Source organism: Epinephelus moara, chromosome 13 (genome assembly GCF_006386435.1).
Source record: "Epinephelus moara isolate mb chromosome 13, YSFRI_EMoa_1.0, whole genome shotgun sequence".
Taxonomy (NCBI): domain Eukaryota; kingdom Metazoa; phylum Chordata; class Actinopteri; order Perciformes; family Serranidae; genus Epinephelus; species Epinephelus moara.
In genome coordinates, this window is record NC_065518.1 from 16,526,449 (window position 1) to 16,536,759 (window position 10,311).

The window sequence follows — 10,311 nt, forward strand, 5'->3', positions numbered from 1 at the left end:
CTTTGTCTTTTTAACCTGTTGTTGCTGCTGAGTCAGTTTGACATCCTGGATATATCCTTCAAACACAGACTGTAGACCCCTCTGTCTGCTTCTCTCTGGAATCACTGTTTCATTTTCCCAAAAATATGATAATATGTCTTCAGGGAGTGCAGTTAGTTACAGTGTGGGCTCCATGCTTACTGCGACAGCTTGATATAGATTAGATTATCTGACAGTTAAATACAGAACCTTTTAATAATAGAAATAGCAGCAGTAATAATACAGAAATATGACTGATGATAATAACAGTGGCAGTGACTGTAATAGAATGATATTAATAGTAACATTAATGGCAGTAATGATACTGGAAGTATGATTAATAATAATAACAGTAGCAGTGGTATGCTGCTGTTATTATATGCTGCTAGTCTTTTAAATGTCATGACTAAACTGTGTGCACTCTGTCTACACAGATGGGCACATTAAACCAGGAAGTATCTGAGCTCGCCAAGGGCCTGCACCACATGATGCATCTCCTCCAGGCCCACATGTCTGTGCATCACTACAGAACCTCTCTCCCCTCATACCCATATGGCATCCAAATAGTGTCCGGCCCTCCCGCAGCTCCCAACACAGGCATGCCCTTCAACCAAGCTTCAGCCTACCACCTCCACACTGATCCAGCGAGCCACGAAGGCCACCAAAGTGTCCCACCTGCTGGACACTGGAGCTACAGTGGAGCTGCTGAATCCCAAACAGAGAGCCACCATCAGCCTAAATCCTCTAGTCCACCTGCCAACTCCTGTCCGTCCCTCTCTGTAAACTCTGAACCCAGGTTAGGCCCATGTCACAGCTCTGAGAGCATGACTACGCATCTGTGGACCAGCCCGTCTCTTCTTAGCGTCAGCCCAGGCTTCCACCCTGGTCTCGCATCTCATGCTGGGCATGAAGACTCTGACAACAGACCTCTCAGTGCTAGCCCAACCAACATCAGCCAGTCCCAGCCCACTTTGTGCCTGCAGCCTCCCGGTGATAGTGATGAATATTCTTGCCTTTTGTCTGGTGCCCCCACAGGTACATCAACACACAGCCTGTTGGACTCCTCACCCACTTCTCACCCCCATATCTGCCTGTCACAAGCCTCACATGAGGAAATTTGTGTTCTGATGTCTGCCCCACCATCCCATAATCTCATCCAGGACACCTCCATCTTCCAAATTGAGGACTCAAACCCCTCAATTCGCTCTGCGTCCACCTCTCTGCCCACATTGACAGGCCAAGCTCTTGGATCCTCCCTAGATTCAGGATCACCGCAATTGGATGCTCTGGAGCCCCACCTTCCACTGGGCGACCCATCTGCCATAGAACACACCAGTCTGGAGTGCCTACTGGGGAACGGGGGCTCTACGGAGAGCAGGGACAGTGAGAGTGCATCATCGCGACGGTCTAGCATTGGCTTCCAGACTCAGAGCACAGAGCAGTCGTGGTGTCTGGACCTCACAGATTAAACTGTTTCAGGGGCAGACTCACTGACACTTCCACTGGAATATAAAAATACTGACATGCAACTTCTTACAGTGTTCAAAGAGACTCTGCTGGAGATTGTCAATGTGTGCTGTATTTCCCCTGTCCTACTTCCTGGACTCTCATTTGTCAACCTCCACGCAATTTCCACCATTTTCTATGCAAAAGCATGTCATTTGTGCATTATCTTGGATTTACTGAAGTGTGTCTTTAAAAAAAAAAAAGTTCCAGTATATACTGTATATTTTTTCCAACATCCTCAGAGCAATTTGCAGTTGATAATACCTGTTACCTCCTTGCATGGTAAAGTTGTTTATTCTTTTTCCTAAGGAAAAGGTTTCCAAATCAATGTGTAAGCATTCTACATGACAACCTGTTGATTGTGTACACGGATACTGTATTTGTAAGGCAGACGGGTCAGAGCAGTCGGATGTTTTAATATACAGAGGAACAAAAACAACACGTGCTTCACCTCGCATATAGAGAATAGAGTATGTGCATCACACAGCGTAGATTGTTTATTGTTTTACATTGAATGTTTTTCTCAGTTCAGAATTTTTTTATTTGTGAGTTCTTGGACTATGAATATCAAAAACGTCACTAAGCAGTACACAGTTCATAATTTATGATTATAATTATGATCTCACTGAACATCTCCAGTTTTATACTCTCCTGAAGATCCTTCATAAGTTTTGAATACATGTCCTATTTTTTCCTCACCAAGGCATTAAATATAGCGCTGTGAAATAGGTTTAATTTCTCTCTCCACAAAAAAAAAAGATTGAAAATTTCTTTCTTAAGGATCTACAGTTCTATAAACACGACATAGCTGCGGATAAATTAAACATAAATAAATATACATACTTAGCTGAAAAAGTGGGTCCCATGAAATATTTAGTACTGTCGATAATTAACAAAATATGAATGCCTCCTGGGAAAATAACATGAACTCACGATACTCATACAATATTCAGAGTATTCAGGAACTTTGTTCTTTTTGAATGATTTCTCCTTGACAAAATAAAGTATGCAGAAATGTGATCAAGTGTCCTTTACTGCGCTCTCACACTTAACACACGTACACCTGTTCAACTGCACACTAACACAAATAGCTAATCAGCCAATCACGTGGCAGCAACTCAATGCATTTAGGCATGTAGACATGGTCAAGACGACCTGCTGAAGTTCAAACCGAGCATCAGAATGAGGAAGAAAGGTGATTTAAGTGACTTTGAACGTGGCATGGTTGTTGGTGCCAGATGGGCTGGTCTGTCAGAAACTTCACTTTCACACACAACCATCTCTAGGGTTTACAGAGGATGGTCCCACAAAGAGAAAATATCCAGTGAGCAGCAGTTCTCTTGGTGAAAATGCCTTGTTGATGCCAGAGGTCAGAGGAGAATGACCAGACTGGTTCAAGATGATAGAAAGGCAACAGTAACTCAAATAACCACTGGTTACAACCAAGGTCTGCAGAAGACCATCTCTGAACCAACAACACGTCAAACCTTGAAGCAGATGGGCTACAGCAGCAGAAGACCACACCAGGTGCCACTCCTGTCAGCTAACAACAGGAAACTGAGGCTACAGTTCACACAGGCTCACCAAAACTGGACAATAGAAGATTGGAAAAACGTTGCCTGGTCTGATGAGTCTGGATTTCTGCTGCCACATTCAGATGGTAGGGTCAGAATTTGGTGTAAACAACATGAAAGCATGGATCCATCCTGCCTTGTATCAACGGTTCAGGCTGCTGGTGGTGGTGTAATGGTGTGGGGGATATTTTCTTGGCACACTTTGGGCCCCTTAGTACCAACTGAGCATGGTTTAAACACCACAGCCTACCTGAGTATTGTTGCTGACCGTGTCCATCCCTTTATGACCACAGTGTACCCATCTTCTGATGGCTACTTCCAGCAGGATAACACACCATGTCACAAAGCTCAAATCATCTCAAACTGGTTTCTTGAACATGACGATGAGTTCAATGTACTCCAATGGCCTCCACAGTCACCAGATCTCAATCCAATAGAGCACCTTTGGGATGTGGTGGAACGGGAGATCCACATCATGGATGTGCAGCCAACAAATCTGCAGCAACTGTGTGATGCTATCATGTCAATATGGACCAAAATCTCTGAGGAATGTTTCCAGCACCTTGTTGAATCTATGACACCAAAACTCAAAAATACACACACAGTGTATTCTTTGAATTAAATCACCATATACAGCCAGTATGATTTACAGAAAATACAGTACTATCCAGAAGAAATGGTCCACAAGTTGAATAAAATCTCTGGTAAGAACAGAGAAACACATGAGGACCTTAGTCGGCTTTCTCTTAAAAAGAAAAAAAAGAGGATTTGCAGCTGTTGTTTCTCTCATTAGTGAACTCAATGAGTTTTGGTGAATGGTGGTTTATCCTTTTTTTTTTTGCGCTGATCTGTCCTGACTCTCAATCTGATTATGTAAGTGAATGTACAGTAGCTGTCATGTGTTTGTTGAGAGGGAATCTGCAGTATCATTCCGGATCATGGTTAGAAACAGTTAATCAGGAACGCTTAATATCTGTATTTTAATTCAAGCTGTTAAATTTTTTCATTCAGGGTTACAGTACACACACAGGTACACTCCAAAAAAAACATTCATGCTTAATTGCAGTTAGTTTCGTGTCCACTGTCTTAGTAGTTAACAGTATTGGGGACAGTATTACAGTGTTATCTGTGGTTTAATGATCTACCGTACCATACGGGGCATTTCCTGTAAGCCAGTGGTGTAACAGCATGTTTTCCTGGTATGCATTTCATGGTCTTGATAAGTGGCTGGGAGAAAAACCCAGATGCTACACTGGAAATGCCCTGTGACTGTATGCCTACATCCATGTTTTCACATGCAAGTGTGTGAAAACATGGATGCTTCACACACATCTTCCCCCCAGCACCACAGAGGATCTGTCCAGTCAGCACAGTTTCAAGATTAGTGTCACCAGTTCAGTATCTGACCAAATGTCTCCCCTTCTGTTCCTGAAATATGATGTTGAGTAACGGCCAGAAAAGTGTTTTATGCAGAACATTATGATGTCACAGTGAAGATGACCTTTGACCTTTTGGATAAAAATGTCATCACTTCCTCATTATATCCTTTTAGACATTTGTGTTAAGTTGTGTTTTAAGTTGCATGTGAATTATTGAGTTNACTAGTGCTGTCTCAGTGCTATGATGCACTCTAAATCCTGACTGAAATTCCTCAAATAAATTATTATCATGGAGAAAATCACACAGCTGGTCTGCGACTACTTTCTCAAGGATCTTTGACATAAAGGGAAGATTAGATATTGGTCTATAGTTTATTCCTCAGTCCAACTGGATGTTTGTGCCAAATTTGAAGAAATTCCCTCCAGGTGTTCTTGAGATATCGCGCTCATGAGAATGAGACAACGTCACACTGACCTTGACCTTTGACCACCAAAATCGAATCAGTTCATCATTCAGTCCAGGTAGATGCTTTTGCAAAATAAGCAGAAATTCTCTCTGGGTGTTTGTGAGAAAGCGGGTTCATGAGAATGAGATGGATGCAAAGTATTATTGACCTTGACCTTTGACCTTTGACCACCAAAAATCTAAGCAGTTGATCCTTGATTCCAAGGGGACGTTTGTGCCAAATTTGAAAAAGGTCTTATAGGTCTTGCAAAGGTCTTAACTGTGATCCTGCTGTATCAGGCTCAGTTTTAAAGCTACAGTGATGGCACAGGTATCATATTAAACTAGAGCACCCAAGGCATCCACTGGTAACCATGTTATGCTATTTTTCTGGAAAGGGGGCAAATAATACTCCCAAATTACGCTAAATTTTGGCGAGGGAAGAAGGAATACCATTTTTCAATAGGTGTATTTTAGTATTTCTGCATACTGGGGTCCCTAAACAGTCATAAATTGAGTATAACTTGAAAACTGAGAGGTGACGTCCTTATACTCTTTTGACTATTTCAGTAAAGTAGCCCTCAAGATTGAAAAAATACATGAAGGAAAATATGTGTTTACTCTAATTTGATTTTATGATTGGAGTAATTTCTTCAATCAATGATTTTACTTTTCTCTAATCATTCATTGAAGGGCTTTTTTTCAGCCCAGGACACACATTATTATAGTATTTGCTTTGTCTGTAGGCCACAGCACAACAATGTAGTAGCTAAATAACAACAATAAACACATTTAAAACAGTAAAAAAATTTAAAAAAACACAGCCTGCTTAGTAATTCATGGCAGAAGCATAAATATCAAGGAATAATGACTTAATCGACAAAATCTGGCAACCGAAACGCTCCGCTTCTGGGACGCGGTGGAGAAAAAAGAGCAGTTGGGCTCGGTTGAATTGTCCCTCCCGGCTTCCGTACAATCAAGATGGCAGAGAAAATAGTAAAAACGGCGGTTTATTCATCTCGTATCGTGCTCAGCTGTTGTGGGCCTTAACTAATCGGTAATGGAAATAATCTGCAGGTGTTCCGGTTCAAAATGAGACCAAACTTTCCCATGGATGTCAGTTTTTGAGCCACCACGAAGGCCACAATGTGTCCTGCAACACAAGGTAACTTAAGGCTTTTTGATTTTAGCCGAGGTGGTTTCTAAAACACTTGCGGCCCCTACCGGCCGGTTGGGAGGAGTGAGGAGTCAGCAGTTCATTAAATATAAAACAGTCAGTGTAACACGTTTTTAACGATTATTAATCACTGCAACGCTAGAGCATACAGTCAGACGTGTGCACGAAAAATATTACGCTGATTGGTCCAGTAGTTTGCGACACACACGACCACACGCGTGATCCCCTCCAGGCTTACCCCCAACAGGATTGTAATATTAAAAGTACAACAAAGTAAAAATGGGTCAAACTAAAATGTGCAATATTATTTTATTTATTTATTTTATTATATTTCATTTGTATTTATTTATTTTTTCATCTTTATTTTATTCTATTTTAATTTATTTTTACTTTTTCTTTTCACACACATAAAACTGCATAAAATCCAAACAGTAAAATAAATAAAATAAAAGAAAGAAATGTGTCAGAAAAGGTCAAGAAGCCACAGGCTTATACAAACAAACCTCCCCTTAATTTAAGGAGAAAGACAGATAATGACCACAGAAAAGGGGGGAAAGTAGACAAAAGAACTAAACTAATATTATACAGAAAAATACAACAAGAGATAAATGACAACAGAAAGCACACTGAGCAATCAGTGAAAAGTAATCCAATAAAATCAACGTCACACATCATGGTTGAATGTTGAATGATGTTTTAATTATGAAAGATGAATTGATGTTGATTTTGCAGTGTTGTTTTATAAACTTTAAACATTGTTTCAAAATTGTTTCAACGTTGACACAGATCTTTATGAAATTTCAATGTCGATTTATGAGAATTTGTTATAACCATTAGAATTAAACATAGTTTAAATGTTGTTTTAATGTTGAAACAACAACTGACATCATTTCAACCACATTTCAACCAAATTTCAACGTTGATGGTCGGCCATGTGCCAGCTGGGAAGGGGAGGGAAGTTATCTTCAGTTTACACAAATCATATTTCATCTGATATTTAAATAGCCAACACAAGCTAAGGTATTTTAAATTCAGGATTTTGCTGATGCAGAACAACCACCGCTCCACTCAGTGTGGTCTTGGCAAGGTGCTGGAAACATCAGTAAGTCCAAACTGGTAGAAAAAGATTTCCACACTAACATATATGCAGTGTTTCTCTTTATTGTTGGGGTATCGGTCTGTTTGACCTTCATCAGAGCGTACATTGAGGATTTTGCGAAACAACAGCCTCTCTGATTTTGGAAAAAAAATCTTATCACAAGGTCCGCTTATGGGAAATGTTCAGGAGCTCTTGGCCACACCTCTTGGGAAGTTTCCAGTAAGTAAACTTTGTGCTAAATAAAGGTCAATATGACTCTTAGAGTTCAACTATTATGATATTTAATGATGTATTCTCATTTTTTTTGTCAGCTGTTGTTATTATAATGAAATAATGATGCTGTTTTCACATTGCACACTGCCCTCCGAATGAGAGTCTGAAACATTTCACTTGTTGGGAAACAGTTTCTTGGTCTAAGTGCCGATTGTGCTTTACAAATGTGTCCATGCAGCTTTATAACTCAGGCTATCTAAAGCTAACACTAACACTGATTCAGTTCTTTTTTGATTACGATTATGACAATTAAAAGCATTTGTATTTCCTCTGGTGAATCAGTGGGATCATAGTGTGTTTCGCAGCATCCACACGTGTCCTTCACAAGTCACTTTGCGTGTGAGTAAAACCCAGATGACAATTTCAGAGTTAATAATTACCTGGATTTCCATTGATGACACAATATAAAGGAAGCAGGCGACCTGCAGAGCACATCTGAGGAATCATAACTCCAGTGGAACAATTTACCAGGTGGGATATCTTTAAGCTTTTTAATATGTGCATGATTAAAGTGCTCACAGCTGAATATTGCATTTGATTTCTGACACATTTCCACCTTTGCTTTATTCACACAGAGATCAGTGAACAGACACGTGAGAACATGAAGACTGTGATTCTTGCTCTTTTGGTGTTGCTGGTTGTCAGCCAGGGTGAGTTCATGTACAGGAAACACTACAAACCTGCAGCTGATTAATAACACCTGTGCATTCATTTTCTGTTTCCTGTGTTTCTGCTGTGAGCAGATTTTAGAGCTAAACACATCTGAACATAATGTTTTTTTTTTCCAGGTGAAGCCTTGAGGTGCTACTGTGGAGGTCGTACGCACTGTTCAGGCCGTGTACAGACCTGCTCTGGTTCAAATCAAGTCTGTGCCAGAATCACCTTTGTTTTTGGTGAGTATAGGCTGTTCCTTTTGTTTACTGGTCACAACAACGACAAACATCCATGACATGGACCAGTTTTTTTGAAAACTTGTACATGTTCCTTTTCCATGTTTCTACAGATAACAGCTACTTCCAGAGTTGCTACAATGCAAGAGCCTGCAGGAGAGTGATTAACACACGTGGAATCTCCGGCAGATGCTGCTCGTCTGATCTGTGCAACTGAAAAATGAACGTCATGTGACACATCTGTCAGTAATAATAATCATCTACAGTCATGAGTTGTGTACGTTAATGTTGTCATAATAAAGATCAATCAAGTTGCAACTTCTTCTGTCTTTATTCAATGGTATTGCAAAACAACATGAATCAGCTACATTTTATTTAAAAAATCATTTATTCTGGAAATCACAGAGTTTTGTTTTGGCTGCTAAAAGTCAAGTTTTAGCATCATTATTCAAATTCTTGCAGAATCACAACTTCATACCAAAGGTCAGTCATCACATCTGTGCATTTTTTATCTAAATTACACTTCAAAATGTAGAACTTTATCATGCTGTTTTATTACACAAGTAGCTCATATTTCTAAGACCCCACAACAACCTAATCCCAAATCATCAAAGGCCCTGTACGTCCATGTTACCCCCACACAGATGTAATCATTTGGCTGATTAGACCTTCATTCAGGACTGTGTGGGCGTGAACAGACTCTCCCTGACTCTCCTGTTAGGGCGGGACAAATGTTTGTTATAGTTTTGGTAAATTTGCCTTCATTAGACAGAGTCACAAGGGAGACTGAGACAGAAATACCTCCACCTGCTCTGGAAAAGATTGTGAGGATCTCAGGGCTGCTGATGACACACAGGCTCTGCTGAGTTTTCTCTTTCTCTGTCACATGTCACCACCTTGTGGTGAATGAGAGGCTGAAAAAGAGTATTGGGAAAGTGTGGATTTTACCAGTGTTGGGGAGGAACTTGTTACATTTATTTAAATTACACAATATATTTGATTATAATCAGTAAACATTACTAAAAAAAAAATACAGTTAAAGTACGTTAGTAATTGAAAATATGGGTGGTTATAAAACGTTTATATGTTCTTTTGCTTTGCATCTTTTTCTTTGCAGTGTGTTTTCTATTTCCAGACATTTTAATATCATTTTGATGAAGTTATTAAAATAGTAACATTATTACATTTTTAACAGGGTAACTAGTAATCTGTGACCTTTTACAATTCAGAAGTAACCTTCCCAACATTGTTTCACTGTGTTGGTTCAGGAGACTTCACTTTTTGTGCTCAGATTAATTATACACAAGAACTAATGCAACAAATGGGTCGCCTTGATGTGATTGCGGGTCGCTAAGAGAAGGTCTCTGACTGTTGTTTGTGCGTACGCACTGAGCAGCAGTTCGTAGTACCCAGCCTTCTTGGAGTCTCAGGACTGTTTTGGAAGGGATGCCAGCTGGGGACTCCATAGTTCTTCTGGGAGACTTCAACGCGTACTTGCGCAATTACCAAGAAACCTGGAGGGGGGCATTGTGCTGTGTGATAAAACTGAACATTTCAGAGTGGACTTTTATTGTGGCCAGCCTAAGGCACACCTGTGCAATATTCATGCTGTCTAATCAGCATCTTGATATGCCACACCTGTGAGGTGGGATGGATTATCTCGGCAAAGGAGAAGTGCTCACTAACACAGATTTAGACAGATTTGTGAACAGTATTTGTGAGAAATGGTCTTTTGTGTCTATAGAAAATGTTTTAGATCTTTGAGTTCAGCTCATGAAAAATGGGAGCAAAAACAAAAGTGTCACGTTTATATTTTTGTTCAGTGTAAGTCGGACCATAAATCATCTAAAGTAGCCTAACACCTCTCTCTTCATCTGTGTACATTATGTTTTGGGCATTCTTCAATCATCATTACATAAACCCTGCTATTAAATTGCCTTGAACCTTTGT

General features: G+C 40.1%; 2 protein-coding genes across 2 annotated transcripts in view; both read left to right on the forward strand.

Annotated features, from left to right (window-relative positions):
• The window catches only part of kcnh4b (potassium voltage-gated channel, subfamily H (eag-related), member 4b), a 62,963-nt gene extending 60,507 nt beyond the window's left edge, over positions 1-2,456 (forward strand). Inside the window, exon 16 of the mRNA XM_050060648.1 lies at positions 453-2,456. Coding sequence (XP_049916605.1) covers positions 453-1,487 — 1,035 coding nt within the window. The 3' untranslated portion in view covers positions 1,488-2,456. The remainder of the gene's footprint in view (positions 1-452) is intronic.
• Positions 2,457-7,967: 5,511 nt separating this feature from the next.
• Positions 7,968-8,679, forward strand: LOC126400143 (CD59 glycoprotein-like). The gene is made up of 3 exons (XM_050060656.1): positions 7,968-8,121; positions 8,260-8,364; positions 8,475-8,679. Exons 1-3 carry the CDS (start codon positions 8,073-8,075, stop codon positions 8,576-8,578), a joined length of 258 nt encoding a protein of 85 aa, XP_049916613.1. The 5' UTR covers positions 7,968-8,072; the 3' UTR covers positions 8,579-8,679.
• The last annotated feature ends 1,632 nt before the right edge of the window (positions 8,680-10,311 follow it).

Bases quoted from the DNA above. Each gene is read 5' to 3' on its own strand.
- LOC126400143 (XM_050060656.1), top strand. From the start codon at position 8,073: ATGAAGACTGTGATTCTTGCTCTTTTGGTGTTGCTGGTTGTCAGCCAG. The intron at 8,122-8,259 runs GTGAGTTCATGT...TTTTTTTTCCAG, and splicing joins GTTGCTGGTTGTCAGCCAGG to GTGAAGCCTTGAGGTGCTAC. The intron at 8,365-8,474 runs GTGAGTATAGGC...ATGTTTCTACAG, and splicing joins CAGAATCACCTTTGTTTTTG to ATAACAGCTACTTCCAGAGT.